This window comes from Crinia signifera, chromosome 3 (genome assembly GCF_055691185.1).
Source record: "Crinia signifera chromosome 3, ASM5569118v1, whole genome shotgun sequence".
Taxonomy (NCBI): Eukaryota; Metazoa; Chordata; class Amphibia; order Anura; family Myobatrachidae; genus Crinia; species Crinia signifera.
The window spans coordinates 139,826,059-139,845,161 of NC_139219.1; the positions used below are offsets into that span (position 1 = coordinate 139,826,059).

The following is a 19,103-nucleotide window of genomic DNA, read 5'->3' on the forward strand; positions in this document are numbered from 1 at the left end:
TGAATCCCTTAGTGCTCATCACCATTTGTGCCAGGTTAAACTAAAACATATCACATATACATTGTTTCATTTTTCATTTATAGACACACACAGCGCCGTTGCCGACGCGCGTTTCACGATTTTTTCCCCAGGGCAGAAGGAGGCTTTAGTGCACTGCATACAATACTATTTTATAACAAAAATGTAATCATATGCCAAATTCATTTCAGGAATATATGCAAATGATTAAACATTGACAGCAATTCTCGCACATATGTTTTAATAAACAAATGGTTTAAGCTACAAAACAGACCTAAAGCAGGACAAAACAGTACGGATGGTGTAATGGATAGCATTAGTTAAATAAATTGTAAGCTCCACTAGGGAAGGGACTGAAGTAAATGCTCCAATATTATCTGTAAATCGCTGCGGAATATGTGTGCGCTATATAAGAAACGGTTAATAAATAAATAACTGGCTCACAGTACTGAGGCTATGGGTTCAATTCCCAATATAGCCATAATTGTGTGGCAGTTTGTATATTCTCCCCTTACTTGCGTAGGTTTCCTCTGGGTACTTCGGTTTCTTCCCACAATTCAAAAACATACAGGAAGCTACAAAAAATGTTTTCATAATATACAAAAATGGTAATAAATTAAATAAACCCATACCAATATAAAATGTTGCTTACCATTTGTCCTTAAAGGGATGAGTTTCTTCACTTCTCTACAGGCATTTAGCTTTTTGCAACTTTCCAATGTGATTTGCATGGTTCTGTTAAAGAGATTCTTTTGCAGGATCTCCCGGAATTTTGTGCAAAACTGACAGATCATGAACAGTTCCATAGTGTATCGGTGCATTGTTCTAAAGTGATGGATAATTCCATTGCTGGGCTTGATTATGTCCTGTGGGGTTCTCTCACGGATTTTAACAGCCTTCAGCATGTTACTCATGTACAAGTCTTGTGGAAGAACTTGTTGCTTTGCCATGTTTCTGTGGAAAAGAGCAAGGAACCAAGTCAGCTCTCATCTGTACAGGATTGCATACCTGGATGTTGCAAATGTAGCTTTTTACATGAAGCACTGCTAGAAAAATCCCCTACCATTACAAAAGAGCTAAGACAAGTTTCCGGGATTTCACAAATTAAAAAAAATAATAATTAGTCATACACATCTGATTTTAGTCTGTAGCCTAATAAGTAAATCTATGGGAAAGTACTATGTGATTTACACATTGATATGCCAGACAAAATCTAACAGTATAATGATTTACAACTTTTAAATGAATGGTGGCAATGTTTACATCTACAGATAGTTGTCTAGGTAATACCCCTTTCATGCCGCACCATGGGACCCGGGTTATTGCCGTGTCGACCCGGGTTGAGCGGCGGTGTGAAAACCGCACTAGCAAAATTCCTGGGTCGAGCAATCCAGTATTTCAACCCAGGTCACAACGAGGGTTGAACACTGCTCTGACACGAATTGCTCTACAATGTGATCGAGTGACCGTGTCCCATTGACACTATAGAGGAGGCAGCACTTGGAGACCGTGCCAGCTCCTACCGCTGCCTCCTCCCCCAAAGATGCACCACAGCTCCGCCCCACTCTCATTTCACATCAATGACCCAGCAATATTGGGGGTTGCTGTGGGGAGCTTAAACCTCACATATACTGGGTTGCTCATGGGATGGACAAGTGTCCAAATCCCAGGTGTGACCCAGCATTTGTGGTCTGACAAGGGTATTAGTAACAATGGGCATATAGAGTATTTATCAAAGCTTGCAGAGAGATAAAATTGCAAAAGATAATATACTAACGGTCATATTTCCCATAAAATAGATTAAATATACACTAGCCCCCAGCATATTTATACATTTAATATTTATATCTAAATAATGCAATGAAATGTTACCGGATAGCAGGGATGGTGTAATGGTTAGCATTACTGCGTTAAGGTCATGGATTTGATTCCCACCATGGTCCCAACTGTGCGGAGTTTGTATATTCTCCTTGTGCTAGTCTGGGTTTCTCCAGGTACTCCGGGTTCCTCCCATATTCCCAAAACATACTAGTAGGTTAATTGGCTTCCAACAAAATTAACCCTAGAATGTCTGTGTGCATGTATATGTGGTAGGGAATATAGATTGTACACTCAACTTGGCATGCGAATGTTCAAATATTCTCTATAAATCGCTGCGGAATATGTGTGCGCTATATAAGAAACCTTATACATAAATAATAAATAAATTAATAAGTGTAAACAATAGATATTAGAAAGCACACAGACTCATGTGTGCATAAAATGGCGCTTTTACACCATACAGAGGCGCAGACTGGACCCAGGTTACTTGGTGTGAAAGGGGTATTATACAGAACCTTGTAACCAGGGATGAGCAATTCCACATGGATTATTAGAAGGGTTATACCTGTCACCCTCTGTATAATGGGGGTTATTCTGATTCACTCGGAAAGGCACAATCACTCTCTAATGGATAAAACCATGTGCACTGCAGGTGGGGCTGATGTATCATGTGCAGAGAGAGTTAGATTTGGGTGTTTTATTGTTTCGGTGCAGGGTAACTACTGGCTGCTTTATTTTTACACTGCAATCTAGATATCAGTTTGAAGTACACCCCCCACCCAAATCTAACTCTTTCTGCACATGTTACATCTTCCACACCTGCAGTGCACATGGTTTTGCCCATTTTGAGAACAGATTTGTACTGCGATCAGATCTGAATAAGGGCCACTAAACGTGGCACTGATGACTATATTGGCAGCGGCGGGGACCTGGCTTGGTGACGACATTGGAAGGTGAGGAATGGACTGTCGTTAACGAGGGCTACTCCTCTGTACATGTTCACATTAACTATACTGAGTGTACACACTAGACCATGTTGTGAACAATATCACTCAGAAGCCCCTTTCTGAGTGATATTATTCACAATATCATCTAGTGTGTATGGGGCTTAATTCAAATCAAAATCCTAACAATAAATGGTTACAGTCTCACAACCACCCACCAGTAGAACTTTTACTTTTAGTCAACTGCATCATATTATGGAGATATGCTATACCTTATATACTGGAAATAAAACAGATTATTTTAAAATATTTACTGGTTTGTTGATACTAGTAAGTGTCAGACATGGGGCAAATTTACTTAGCCTTGGAGAGTGATAAAGTGGAAAAAGTACCTCCAAGCAGCTCCAAACTGTAATTTTTTTGTATAAAACAGCTTGTAACATGGCAGTTGGGATCTGATTGGTTAGTTTATCTCACTCCACTATATCACTTCCCACGGCTTTGATGAAGACAAGGAAACAAGAAGAAGGGACCTTATTCCGGTCTGTTTGCTCACATGCCAATTTGCGTTAGAGCTCAAGGTTTTTGAAATGCGCATGCACATTCACCGGGTGCATGCATCCACGGCAAACACACTGTTCGCCAGATGCACGCACCCAACATTGTGGGCGGAAGGCTGGGGGACTCGCCCATGGGAATGCCCAGCGTTTGAGGGCGTTCCCATGGAAATCACCGGATGTCAGCTGCCCGTCCATTTCCTTCCGAATGTGCGCGCATACCTGAGTGACAGAAGACTCACTCTTGAAATGTGTGCATGCACCCCATGTGTCGGCGACCATTGAAAGATGTGGGAGTTTCCTCCTGGCCTGCGAATGGATGTTTATGTAAAACATCCATTTGCAGGCCATATGAACGAGCGCAGAGTACAAATGGGGGGGGGACCCGTCATTCACAGGGCGGCGTCTACGAAAACGCAGCCTTGCGAGTCAACCAGAATAAAAATAAGGTCCAAAGATTGGACCTTAATGGTTTTGCAATCCAGTTGGTAATCACTGGAAAAACACTAAGCACACCCACGCAATATCTGATGAACTGTGGTAACCAATGATTTTCTCCAGCACATGTGATGGCTCATACTACATCCAACCTGTGCATGATAGTACGTAGGAAAATATTAATTCCCCACCTAGTATGCAGCCCTTAGTATAAACATTTTCTTAGTGCTTCTCTAATTGCATAGCATACTAGGAATAATATTTATCATGGCAAAACCGCACATCAATCAGAAATTAAAATTTTCGGCAAATGCAATGAAGTTGGGTGACTTTTTTACAAAAACGTGACCTGGGAGAAGCACATAAACAAGTGGGAAGTAGACCGCCATCCGGCCATGCTGCCTTTTTGCGCAGACCCGCCTCCAGAGCAGGGGGTATGACCCAGTGTGCACCTTGGTGACTTTTTTTGGTTACTTTTTTTTTAAATTACTTAAATTATGGTATTTAAACCTGTACAAGTGCAGGATTATTCATTGGGAGAATAAAAAAAAGGAGAAAGAAAGCCAGCAGGAAAAAAAATATACTGGACAGTAACTTGATCGACTGAACCAACAAACTCATCATTGAATTAACCAGCCAGCACACTAGAAATGCATAACTGTACAACTGTTTCAGTCACACTAAAGCTGAGATACAGCAGCCGATGTGTGTAACCAGCCAGATCACAAGCGATGAGACCCCGGGAAGGAGCCAACATGCTGGGAGCAGCCATGCTCCCTTGCTAGAGATGTCTGCCATCAACCCTACAGGGATATCGCTGACATGCATTGTCAATGATATAGTAAGCCATACGTCAGTTCGATCGACAGGTTCAGACAATATAGTCTAGCGTGCACCCAGTTTGCGCAGCATGCAATCTCACTGCTAAGATAATTTCAGCTACAGGGCACACTACAGTATTATATTACAGTGTAGAAAGATAAGGAGAGGTGATCACACACTGGTATATCAATATGGGAGTGTATATATAATGGGGGAAGTTTACTAAGATGTGTATTATATTTCACATGTGATGTTGCTATGGGCAACCAATCAGATCCTGTCTACTATCTTCTAGAGGGTGCTAAATAAATAAGTAGATTGTGATTGGTTGCCCATAGCAACATCACATGTGAAGTAGAATACACATCTTAGTAAATTTCTCCCAATGTGTGTATCATATGCTTGAAGCACAAGGCTTGTATACAGTGTGTATCATATGCTGGGAGTACAAAGCTGGTGTAATATCCTATAATAATAGCCTAATGTATCATGCAATGGAAATGTGTTACTATGTTGCATATAACCACACCCTATTTTATGTACAGTATGCAGGTTCAAACATCATACAGAACAGGCAAAAATGTCCAGGGATAAATATTATGATGCTAATTTTTTATAATAATAATAAACATAAAATATATAAAAAATTATATATATATATATATATATATATATATATATATATATATATATATATATATATATATATATTTGCAGCATTAGCAGATTTCAATAAACTGAGCATATCTTGCAGTAACATAACTGATTGTGTGGTTGCTCTGTTTCCTGTTTTCAAGACTTTATGTACCCTGTTCGCATTATGTACATGTGATATGTACAGAAAAACAACTGAAGGAAAAAACTAAGTGGGATATCCAATTAGCTGTGGTGATTTACCATGGCCAACCTATTAGCCCGATGCCGGCACTTATCGTGGATTTTGTTTTTCAGGCTCAGGCAAGTGAAACCAAAATCCTGATAGCTACACATTTTTTTTCCCTTTCCTTTCCAGCCAAAAAGTGATTGCAGCTGTTAGGATACCTATAAAGAACAGAACTGCGCTAGAGTAACAAATATATTTAATAGTTAATAATTAAAAAGTTAGAAAGACATTGTGACTGTCCATACTATCCCTGCACATAAAGGTTTCTTTTCCCATCAATGGTACATTTCAGACATCAACATGCTGGGGTATATTCATTTGATGTCGAAACTGCCGTCTTGCCGAAAAGACAGTTTTCAACATGAATAGATCGGAAGGGGTTCCGATCTATTCAATGCTGTTTTTTTCCGGCAGGTCACAATGTTCCGACCTGCCAAAAACCAGGTGGATTGACGGAATAGCTGCTAATCCACCTGCTTTTGATGGAAACACAGCCAAAAACGAAACGTTTTTGCCATGGTTCCGGCAATCTCAGTCCAACATGAAAGATGTTGTATTGAGGCAGGGAGGACAGCGCCGGATGAGCAGCAGCAGCTTACATGGCGCTGTCCGCCACCTCCCGCCGCACTCACCTCTCCCGCTGTTGGTCAGGGTGAGAGCAGCTCACCCGGCTCCCGCTGTCTCTCGCCACCTCCCAGGCAATTGTGCCACCTTCTGCCGCTGCGCTCACCTGGTGCCCGCGCCGGCCGGGTGAGCATCAAGTTCTGGAATCCATTATTCAATGCAGCGGCCAAGCCCACATGTCGGATTTGGCCGCTGCATTGAATAATGGATGCCGGAACTACAGTATTCTGTCAAAAGAATTGTATGCTTACATGTAAACATATGCTTGTATTCTCATCAGGGTTTCTTTAATGAAGTCTCCCAGATGTAGCGATTAAACCCGGGTAGCTCATCTCAGGTTATGTCGAAGTATAGGCTCCCAGTAAAGAAATGGACAAGTAAATATATTTACTGAGGTGCCTATATTTACTTGTCCATTTTTTTACTGGGAGCCTATACATTGACATACCTGAGATGAGCTACCCGGTTAAGGCCCCCATACACTAGAAAGATTTTGCACAAATTCATCTGATTTCAGGATGATCTGAAGTGCCACATCATTTGTGTTTTCCATCTAATCCGATCCGATGCGTGGTCCCGTAGGTGTCGGATAGGAGCCCTCTAGGTTTGTCATACTGCACCTGTGATATCGGAATCGGATGGAAAATGGAGCGCTTTTTGCGCATGCGATATATCATATGCAATATATTGCAGGAGGTTTGACTGATGTTTCCAGTCCCTCTAGCCCTCTAACCCAGCCCATCAGATATATATTTTGGTACAATTGTATACCATAAGATATATCTCATGCGATTTATCTGGGCTTGATCAATTGCATGAGATACAGATACACCAGGGTGTTGTTGTCTGTTTACATCTGGAACCAGCTTTAAATTGTGTGTTTTTTTTTTATAGGTGAGCTTGTACTCAGGGCCATGGCACGAGTTAATGCCATAAGCAAAACAACCAAAAAAGCAAAATTGCAATTTTTACTGCTGAATCATTAAACTGTTAAAATAGGTCAAGTGAGGAAAAGGTGAAGCCTCTATGAAGTAATTAACCCATTTATCTTCAGAGATACATCTATGATCCTACTCAGTTTCCACTAGTAATGCTACTAGGCCTAGCGACCAGGAGGAAATCCCTAGTTACATCACCTGGTGTGGTTACTGGTATTTTCCACGACAATATGGAAACAATTCTTGTTTTATGTAGTTATACATAATTTGTTTGTAAAATGCAGGTGGACCCGGGCATTGGGTGGGAGGGCTGCTGACTTCAGTAGCAGCCCTCCCCATGACCACCGCAGCGCCGAGTAAGTCTTGGCTTACACAGCGCTGCACAAGGGGGAGGGGTTTCCTGTCGATGGTGAGTGATTATGAAATTTCCCTTCTTCAGGACAGCTGCAATACCATTCAAAGCCATGCACAGGATCCCGCTCAGGTGGGGAGGAGGCTCACTGATCACTGGGCTGCAAAAAGTTGCAGCCCTGCAGTCAGGTTTGAATTGGCCGCATGGAAAGACTCCACAGCAATCAACCAGCTTCTGTCATTTTTTTAAACTGTGCTAGACAATAAGATGACAATTAGATTGTCCCTTGTCCCTGCCGACACAGGCACGGTCAAGGCACAGAAAGGAACCGTCCCTGTGATGTGCTGAGTGTGGTACCGGGGCTACCGGTAATGCTGAACACCATGCACAGCAGCTATTTCTGGTGGAAGGTTGCTAGGGAACCCTGCCAGAACTACAGCCAAGATCTGTAGCCCATAGGCTTCAGATCTCTGAAAATGGTGCTAGCTGTATCAGGAATGCTTTCCAAAAAATATGGCAGCATTATATCCCCCATTAGAAACCTATTGGGGATGTGGCTGCTGTCGGGCAGGTAATGGCGATATCTACTGGGGACCCTGCTTCATACATTCTGATTATACTTAATATGTGTGGCTAATCCAGTAAAATAGCTGCAAATATTGGTTGATAAATGGGCCCCACAGTCCACCTTCAGTATTGGGTCCAAAATACACACAGAGAAGTAATGTCTCAGTACTGAATGTCACACTGGGCAAGATGCAGCAAACATCACAAGATTTGCTGCCGGCCTCAACATGCATAGTGGCATTTATTAATGCCGTATGCATGAAACATTTTGCAAAAGACCCAAATTCCTATCTCTGCAGGCGTCCTGTGATGCGCACGCCAGCAGGAATCATTCCTAGCATAAAACCACGAAATAAGCCCATAGGCAACGCTGATTTTAAAACTGCATTGCCCACCACATCCAAGCCCCGGAATGTACCGCATTCTGGCCTTGTACATATGGGGTATGTGGCCAAAGCCAAACCACCAAAAACTGTATGTTTGGCAGCATTTTTTTCTTTGCAGCATCTCACCCACTGTCATCTGCAGGCAGTAAAAGCTCCTGACCAGAAAACCAGCAGAAAAATAATCCATCTACATGACACAAGTCAGCTATAGAAACCTTTTCTAGCAATACATAATGCCATATAATGCTTAAAAAATAAGAACAAAATAAAAAAAACTTTCAGGTTTAAAATACATATTGCCAGTCCATAAAGAATGATCACTGACAGTGGCCTGACTCTGAGGAAACATGCAGACTGAAGTGACAGCTGCCCTGCTATTGGGCTTGCTCGGCCTATGCAACCTATCAGGCACTGCCAGGCTGCAAAGGGCGGATCAAAACTTATAGAAAAATGGACACACAACATATTTTTCAAAGGCTAGCTCTATATGCAATTCTAACCCATGCCTGCACTCCTGACCCCAAATCGTGCACAGTATGTGACCGGCTGCACACCGCCTTACCTGCAAGCTACGGTCGGCGTTGGAGCAAAGTGACAGGAGGCGGTCAGTGTCGACGGGGCTTCCGGGTGAGGTGCTGGAGGACACAGAGCTCCAGTCCATGGGAGAGCGCAGACTGTGCAGGGCGGAATCCGCGTCCCAGTGCCGCCTCTAGCACCAGTACCCTGGGAGAGCTGCTCTACAGATTCACTGTAACACAGCAATAGCAGCGGCTGTCGCACTCACAAGCACCGTCCTCGCTTCTCAATCTCTTCCCCCCACCGGGGATTTCCCAGCTCCGGGGACTTTCCCAAATACTGTACACATTTGCAGTAGCTGCCTGTAGCCAGCAGGGGGACGCGATCACAGTAGTAATGGGAAACGTTCATTAGATCGACAATAGGAAGGTTGACATACATGAAGCTCGACACACCGGAAGGTCGACAGTCAAAAGGTCAACATGGGGTTTTTCACTTTTTTGCCGACAGGCGGTTTTTCATGCCCTACCATCCACTAGGGCATGGTGGGAGAATAAAATAGTGTGCTGAGCGTACTGGTGCGCTTTTTTAGTGTTCATGTCAACTGTGTCGACATTCAGGATAAAAAAGTGGAAAACCCCATGTGGTCGGCGGTCGACTCAATGCATGTCAACCTTCCTCATGTCGACCCTATGACTGATTCTCGTAGTAATACATTTGTTTTATTTCAGCTTTCATTTTGGTCCAAGTACACAGAGTGCCTGAGTCTGAGGAGGATGCAGGTAGAAATGCAGACAGCTGCAAGCGATGAGGCAGATATAGCAACTGGGTACAGTACACACCGGAGGAATGTCAGCACAATGAGCCTAATTCAGCTTCAGTTGTAGAAGTGTGAAAATCGCCTGTTCCTATGCAGGGCCGGTGTAAGGCTTCTCCGCACCCTAGGCAAAACCTCAAACTGCTGCAACACCCCCCCCCCCCTATACTGCCACCAATACCCATCTTCCAACCCCTTCATGCATACTTGCCGAACATTCTGGAATGGCAGGGAGCCTCCCAAAAATCGAGTGATGCCCCCCCAGGAAGGTGGGCAAGTCCCTGCTCTCCCTGGAGGCCCCCAGCACCCTCCCCTTTGCCAACCACAACAGAGTACAGGAAGAGAGGGCAGCACAGTAGGGAAGTATACCTCAAGAGAAAGTATGGAGGTGAGGTCTTAAGCTGCCCATACACGCAGCTTAAGGGACTGGGACGCGGATTTAACGGATCCGTGTGGGACTTAAATATTACACATCGCATGCCTTGTGCATGCAATGCGATGAACAGCTAGTACAAAAAGTATGTGCAGCACATACTTTTTGTACCGTACGATGAGATCTGCGGGAGCGCGCATCTCATAGTACAGAACGGACGGTCTGGGAACGTACCGTCTATGGGCAGCTTTAAAAGTTCCACAGCAACCACCTGCATTAAATACAACAAGGATCATCACAGATATCCTTGATTTATTGATAGGCAGACTTGGTGGTGCCCCCCAGATCCCGGCACCCTAGGCAGCTGCCTAGTGGTAGAGCCAGCCCTGTTCCTATGCGCAAAACCAGCCAACCTGGTAGGACGATCACAGTTTGACATTGGTGGCCTGGTAGGCATAGAAGAGGCATGGTCCGGACCATGCCTGCAGTGAAGGCAGGGGGCAACCCTAATTGTTGCGCTTTTTGCCATGCAAATGGGGACTATATCTTGCTGGGTGACTCCCTGAATAACCCCTCCCACTTTAGCAGTAAAACACAAAATGAACCACTGACTAGCATCAGCATTTATGGAGAGTACATTTGCTTAACTAAAGTAGTCTCACTTTAGCAATAAACACAATATAAAGAGCTGTATAGCAGTGACATTAAAGGAGGCACATGTGCATAACATCTTCCACTTTTGTTCAAAACATTAATTTACAACCTATAACATCTGGATTATTATCAGCATTGAGAGAGAATATCAGCATTAACCCCTCCCACTACCATAAGCACAGAATAAACATCTAGACAGCATCAGTATTAGGGCGGGATGTATTAATATACATCGCCGCCTGGCCGCCACATATGTACTAACATATGCGGCTGGCATCGTGATGCGTTGATGGAGGCCCCCCGCGATACCTGGAATGTGGTGTGCGGGGGGTCTCCGTCACCTCCCTGCCCCCTCCTGCATTCCTCATGCCGGGGACAGCTAAGCAAGCTGTCCCTGGCGCCTCCTCCTCCCCCCTGTAGCCGGAAGGTCCGGCTGTGTCACTAGGGGGAGGAAGGTGTTACCTTCCGGGTCCAGGAGGACCTGGACCAGGTAAGAGAGGGAGGGGGAGAGGGGGGGGGGGGGGTCGGCGGGTTTTTCGGCGGAGGCGTCGGGCGGCGAAAAGAAGCCCATAGGCTTCTATAGGGTATCGCCACCCAAAGGTGGCGATACCCTACACTGCGGTGATGTGGTGGCCGGGTAATAGTACATAGGAAAATGCGGTAAATTTTTCCGTTAGTACATCCTGCCCTTAGAGAATATTTAAGACAATCATTTACAGCAAATAACACCTAGGGAGCAGTCCCTGTATTTTTTTTTACAACATCCAGCTTTGCAAGAAGGAGATACTTGCCTCTTTATAGTTCCTAATGTAATGTTGTTAGGCTGAGGTGTGGATGTAACCTGTACCTTGAACTCTTGATTCCCACCTGCCGTTATCCATCAGTGGTCCTCCAACTTCACTCGCCTGAACTCTGCGGCCCAAGGGACAAGGAACCCCAAAGAGCAACGCCCCCACACATACACCCACACAATAACACGCTCACCACACGTGAGGACGGTGAACGGATATTTTATTAAGCAGCACTGGATCATGGGTCACCGCTGTAAGGAATTATGCAAGAACAGTTGCAATGACTGGCAACAATAATGGTACTGATCGTTAAAAATAATATTGTGCGCGATGTGACCCTGTCACTGCGCTCCGCAATTCGCAGGGTATACTATACAGCAGACATGATTAAGCAATTACTAAACAATACAATCAATTGAAATCACAGGGCAGGAATATGCAATGAATAATACAGTGTAATACAATCAATTAAAGGATACTGTGCATGATGGGGCCCACAGTAGGCATTGGGCCGCAATTCGCACAATACGCTGCACTAAAGGTCTCGTTAAACATTAACGGTAGGCACATACAAGTAAGGCAATTCCATACTTATAACACATCAATCAATATTGTGTAACAATGAAACCCCAATAGGGCGTACTAATTCCCCAAAACTGCGCAGTTTACCCCTAAAGTTAGGTGCCTTTGGCCTAGGTGCACCGAATATACCACCAGGTGTGGTGTAGCAAACAAACGCTGGTGAATCAGGCTCAGGCCTGTACAGTTTCAGACTTGTCACGGTAAGGCACGTAGTGAATGGGTAGTGTAACAGTTCCTGCGGGCTTTGCAGGACAGGTCTGTTTAGTGACCTGTGTTAATGGGGTCATTTTGTAGAGCAGATGGGTACACCTGCTGTGGGGCCTATAGCCGAGGGCCTGTTAGGCTGGCCAATTAAGGTGGTTTCTGGTGGTGCAGTTCTTGGATAGGAGTAGAAGAGGGGCTGTGGGCCACTGAACAAGCTGGGCTATCAGGGCAGGTGATTGTGAAATACCTGGAATTCTGGTGCCGTTGCCAGCTCCTGCCGGTCACTTCTGGGCTGGACACTGCTGTCACCGCTGGGCTCTGTCACTGCTGGGCTGGACACTACTGTCTCTGCTGGGCTCTTGGGGACCACTGCTGGGCACTGGGGGACCTCTGCTGGGCACTGGGGGACCTCTGCTGGGCACTGGGGGACCTCTGCTGGGCACTTGTATCTGTGCTGTAGGCTCTGGACACCAGGGCACAGGCTACTGGCTGCTACGCGTCAAATTAACAGTAGGCACATTAACTCCCTGGCAGCTCTGCCAGGGTCTTGTCAGGGGCTGGTGTAGTGATTTCTCCCACTGGGGGTCGCTGCTGGCTACCGCCGCTTACCAGGCCCTCCTGCTGTGGACCGCTTCTGGATGTGGGTCACCGCTCGGGGTTGTTCAGGGCTGCATTGCGCTCCGGGTGCCAGATCCCTGCACCTCTCCTCAGCTTGCGTGGTCGGCTCCGGCGTTACTGGGTACTGCTGCCGGAGATCTCAGTCTCCGGGCTGCCCTCTTCACTGCGCCGATATCCGCCTGCGGTCTCCCTGCAGTATGCTGTGCTGTTTACTCCTTACAGGTCAGTCTCTTACCTTCTCTGCGTGTGACCAGCTCTGGCCACAGCTCACTCTAATTCATGCCCTGCGCCAAACCTCCTGCTTACTCCTTACTTCGCGCCCTCCTTTGCCCCTCCTCCGGGTTACTTGCAACCTGCTATACTGCCCAGCAACAGGCATGGACGCCCCTCCAGTTTGGCGCCCACTGAGCCACCAATGAAAAGGGCCATTAGCTTCAGGGAGTCCAGGTAGGCACTGGGTCCCTAAGCCAGTTATATATATTCCATAGACAAAAAACCTTACAGTTTCATATGTCCCATTAAGGCTTCATACACATGATCTGGCATTTCAGAAACCTATAGTAACTCTTCCACTCAAGCGCCAAAAAGCATTGAAATTCCGATCATTAAGGTTGACGCTTTAATGGATGTGTTCCATGCGCAATACAGATATGGTACGCCATCACAGTCTATGGGTAAGTGCAGATTCAGCACTCTCACATATATATATATATCTCACAATCAGGTCACTGGCGTTCACATCGGTAACAGATTCTACACCTTGTTTAATCTGACTATTTGTTGGAATTGGATTCTACCCACACCTGAGGGGAACCATTGTCTGTCATTACACCCTGAGTGTCGACATACAGACGTATCCCCTGTCATCAGCTGGCTTCCATAACTCCCGTACCTACTGTTATGGACACTAAGGTGAATTAATACTCCCACCGATACTAATCTTCAACCTCAGTTCCATCCAAAGAACACGATTTCATACCAAAATAAAGATTATCTTCATTTAAGAAACCGCCATCCATTATAAGGGACAGGTGTGTTCAGCTTCCACATCAATCCTGTTGATTCTTTACTTTTTGTGCATGTACTAAACCCCTGATGAAGTCTTTTTCAAGACGAAACGCGTCGGGTTATTGAAACTGCATTCTAGAGATGAAATCCTGATGTGATCATCTGATTTTTTAATAAAAATATTTTATACTGTATTCTGTGTTTTGTGCACTGTACATATCATTAAGGTGGTTGGTAAACCTCTGGCGCTCTCCACTCTCTTTTCTTTTCTCTTTGTTGCATTACATCTCCCACTAACAGGGGAGATTTGTGAAGTAGCTGCCATACCAAATTGGGCGCTCCTTTGGGTCACTCTTTGCATATATATATATATATATATATATAGACTTGCAGAATGAAGCGGCACTCCAAACGATGTAGCAGTAAAAAGAAAAAGCTCTTTATTGGCAACGTTTCAATACGTGTGTATTATCTTCAGGCTAATACACACGTATTGAAACGTTGCCAATAAAGAGCTTTTTCTTTTTACTGCTACATCGTTTGGAGTGCCGCTTCATTCTGCAAGTCTATATTCTACCTGTTGAAGGCACACAACGCAGCAACTTATCTATAGGAGGAGTGCCCAGCCCCGCAGAAAGTCTATATATATATATATATATATATATATATGTGATGATCCCGGGATCATGCAGCAGCGCAGCGCGACTTATGCCTCACGCAGAGCCCCGGGGTCACTCCGAGTTCCAAAGATCGCACAGGAATACACAATAGCAAAGGTACAAAAGTATTACCTTTATTTTACACACGGGTTATACATGTAAAATCAGCAATTACAGTCTATATACATTATATACAGAAAGGCCATCAGTATTAGTCACGTTATCAGAACCTTACCACGTTACCTTCAGATTAAGCTCAGATGGGCAGGACACGCTAGTCCATGACTCCCAGCGCTGGCTCTCATTCACATCTCTCCCTCTCTCCCTGCAAACACCAACTTACATCCCAAAAGCACCCCTCTCCCCCTCCCTTAGGAATTCTTAACCCTTCCTATGCTGGGTGCAATTGTAAGAATGTAACAGGGTCTCCTGTTACCCGTCCAGGGGCTGATTACCTTGCTCCCTTCAGCTGGCTTTGAAGCTTGTGTAAACACATGTATCAAGGGTGAGGTGACGGGTTTCACACCTTCATGTGAACATATCTCTTCTCTGGAGACTGACTATAGACCGCGGGGGAAGCGTATTGGGCAGCTAGCACTGTATTACTTACTATTCTGTATAGGTCCTTTGATCGCTGAACCTAAGACTACACAAAATAAACACATTCCAATCTAAGCATTTGGTCCATTCTAGCCAGACCATTTGTCTCCACATATACAGTTGCATTATTTGAGTAATATACATTTGGGAAGACTGCCATAATTAACTTCATAGTCACAAATCCCTTATTCATGATACCATCGCAGTTTACTAAGAACAGGACCTGGAGGCAGTGACGTAACCACAGGCAACGCTGATCCTCCCTACCAGTTTCTCCTGTGCCCAGAAAACTATCTTCTTGCCTTCATATGCATATGTAACAGTATGGGATACAGTATACAAAGCTTTGGGAACATATTACAGTCATTTACATAACATGAGGGAATATTTCCCTCCAGTAGCACACATACTCAGCCTAATGGAATAACCTGTTTGGATTATTCAGTATAACATCCTATTATTGTCCGACATACCGCCCTGTGATGTCCCCTGTATACAGCAGTCTGGGGAACACAGCTCAGATATGAATACAGTCAGTGATAATATCCGGTTATCGCCGGCATTTCGCAATTCTCTTTGCTGAAGCGCAGAAAGAGGCGGGAGAACAACATATGACAGAAAGGGGCGTGGCCTGGTTTCGTCACAATATATATGTGGAAGGGTTAGAATTTGGTGAGATGTGCGCCAGGAGGGTATAAACAGGTAGTTGTCCAGGAGCGTGATCCCATATAGAGCACTCCCCTAATATTATGGTTGGGGCGTCAGCTAAGTCCAGGAGCGGTGGTGTGCCACTCAGGGGGTGATTTGTAGAGGAAGTTTTTGTTTTGGACTTTGGATAGCGAATACTGTGCACGTATTTCACATGGGACAGTGTATGAAGAAAATTAATTTATTTAAATACAGAAGAGAAAGGTATAAAAATACATATAGATATTCACACAATGTTATAAAACCGCAATATAAAATGTATCAGATTTAAACCAAAGAGACCGAATAAAAAAAGAGGGGAGGATAAAAAATGGATACTAAAATGACAATATGTATTAATAAAAGAATGGGATGGCGATGGTGTCAATTTAATAAACTGACTATGCTACGAGAACACAGCAAGTGTACTAAAAAACTGTATTAAAAAAAGTGTCAATGTGCCACCTGGTAAGTATGCAAAGCCAAGTAAAACAAAATACACACTCCTGCTCCTCACTACACTGCCAATGAGTTAAGCTAACCTTTATTTCTAACTACAAATATTTCGTGGTAGCAGCTTTTAACAGCAGTTCATTATATATATATATATATTTTTTTTTTTTTTGTGTGTGTATTTTGTTTTACATGGCTTTGTAAGTTACTGCTCCAGGTCCTACATGTTGAATGGAAGATAGAGCACCACCTGCCACCCGTGGGACATCAAAGCTGCTGCTGATAGCACCCCCCACCCCTAGGAGGGGAGAATGGGTAAGGGCCCCAGTGCATTGCTTTGCCCAGCGGCCCACACTGCTGTTAAGACGGCCCTGCCCTAATGACCATCAGAATCCCAACTATCGGGAGATCAAACCACACCCTTTGAGCCTCAACCATGGAAATATCTGAAGAAAGGCCTTCATTCTAGAGGATTTCCATATAATTTATATAATGTGACTAATACAGACACTTTCTTTTATTTCAAGCGCCTGCATGACACTGTTACAGCAGGTGTTTCCTGAAGATGAGATTATCAACTGTGAAATGTAATTGCTTCTATATATTTCTGTTCTTCCTTGAGAAAACAGTTGTGAATCAACATATACAGAATAGTACATTCAGGGACTGGCTGGCAACTTTAAGCCTGGGAGGCACACACAAGGAAATGCCCCCTCTTCTTCTACCAGCACATGCAATGTAAAAATAGCCATTACAATAGAGTGACGGTGTAGTGGGGGGAGCGAACAGCGGCACTCTGAGGTAGTTTCAAATAGGTGTATTGTAGTTAACAAACTGGCAAATTCCGATGTTTTGGGGCTGACACGCTCCTTTGTCAAGGTGCAGGTGAATCAAATAATAAAGTGTACAGTGCTTACCTTTACAAAGTGAAGATCAAGTTCGTCCCCACATGCTGAGTTACAGATCGGAAGTCCCCAAAATCATGCCTCATCCCTCGGTGTGGAATGTATGGTGATTCCTTTGACCCTTATAAACAGAATCACCAGAAAATATATATTATGTGTTATGTCCCCATATTTTACTGATGTTACTGATTTCTCATTATTATGTCACAGTGATCATATATGTAAATTACATTTTATTGTATTGTAGCGTTTATGTCACTGTCACACGTAGCCGCGACGGAGCGCGGCGGGTACAGTACTCACCCGTCCGCGCCCGCCGCCGGCTAGCGTGTGCAGGCTCCGGTCTGCGGTGTGCGGGTAGCGGCAGCTCTGGGTAGGGATGGCAGCAGTAGTGGTGCCGGGAGGCCGGCGTCGCCATCTTGGTTGAGGGCAGGAGACAGATTGGCCCAGAGTGGAGGTTCCCTCCTCATCCTGTGCTGACAGCCAATGGCAGCCATCCCCTGGGGATATAGGGGATCTGCCTAGGCTGTTCAGTGTCAGTGCAATGAGTCTTTGGAGTCATTCACAACTCCTAGCTGATTCCCGGATCCTGGCTCTTTCTCTCCTGACTCTGGTGCCTTGCTCCCTGCATCTTGCTACAAGGAAGTTTTCTCCTGACACCAATGCTGCAAGTCCTACAGATGGGGCAGGCCTTATGCTTGCTGGCGAATCGCCAGCAGCATGCCGCTGGCGATCCGCCAGCAGCACGGCGCGCCATCTGACTGAGACGCGCGTGCGTCCCCCACGCACGTGCGTCTCAGTATCCGGGCGGCCGGCGGGCGAGGCGGACGCAATACTGTCCGCCTCCCGCTCGAGGGGGGCTGGGGGGACCCGAAGCGGCTGTGGGGGGGTGCGGGCGCCCGGTGTGGGCACCGGGCGCCCGTCGGACGAGGACGGCAGCACCGTCGGAAGGGGACGCGCGCACACCTCGTGCGCGCGCGTCCCCTTCCGACACACAGATGGCGCCGGAGCAGGGAATGGCGAATGGCGTCGCCATCGCCATCCCCTGGAAAGATGAGCCCGGCGCCATCTGTACCTAGTGCTTGTTCCTGCTTGTGTCCCAGAATTACCCTGCACAGCTTCCCGCTGTCCTCCTTCATACAACTCATTCATTCCATCATCTTTCAGTCATCCGGATCCATTTCTTCTGTCATCAAATCAACCTCCTTCCGGATCCTCATCTATGTACTCTGGCTCACCAAGTATACGTTTCCAGATTTCCCTGCCCGTTATTAGTATTGTGCTGGACTCTATTTAATTTATTCCAACTGTCACTTAAAGAAGTATTTGAGTGAAGTTTATCATTTATGAAATCCGTTATTAAACCTGCACGTTTCAATCCTACTCCTCCTGGTCCGTCTCCGGTTCCTGTGCACCACACGACTCCATCCAGCCCTTTAGCCGTGACAGTTTGCACTGACCCGATGGAATCGGGTGAAGCACAGGCCTCCATGACGGATGTTCTTCAAGGCATCATGGCTCGATTGGAACAAGTAGAGACTACCCAGCGTCAAGTGGCTCAATTTCTCCAGACCTTGTCATCACCTCAGGCGGCTCCCTCAGTTTCAGCAGCACCAACCTCCGGAGCTTCGGCCCCTGCTGCTCCCCCTGGGCCAGCTGCTCCTCACCAGCTACACCTGTCAACCCCCAGTAAATATGACGGGTCCCCGAGGGGGTGTCGAGGATTCCTGAATCAATGTGACGTCCATTTTACCCTCCAGCCTTCCAATTTCCCCTCTCCCAAGACTCGGGTGGCTTACATCGTGTCCCTACTGGCGGGTCCAGCCCTGGAGTGGGTGTCCCCCCTTTGGGAGCGTGCGGATCCCATCCTCAATAACTATGAAGAA

At 45.5% G+C, this 19,103-nt stretch overlaps 1 protein-coding gene across 3 annotated transcripts in view; it reads right to left on the reverse strand.

Annotated features, from left to right (window-relative positions):
- The window catches only part of TNFAIP3 (TNF alpha induced protein 3), a 55,151-nt gene that overhangs the window by 23,463 nt on the left and 12,585 nt on the right, over positions 1 to 19,103 (reverse strand). The window contains exons 2-3 of one of the 3 annotated variants that reach the window (XM_083176614.1): positions 17,230 to 17,338; positions 671 to 972 (exon numbers count right to left, since the gene is read on the reverse strand). In XM_083176614.1, the coding sequence (XP_083032740.1) occupies positions 671 to 968 (298 nt within the window). In that variant the 5' untranslated portion in view covers positions 969 to 972; positions 17,230 to 17,338. Of the gene's footprint in view, positions 1 to 670; positions 973 to 8,912; positions 9,188 to 17,229; positions 17,339 to 19,103 lie in introns of those variants that run through there. The other 2 variants (XM_083176612.1, XM_083176613.1) reach the window with 2 other exon arrangements.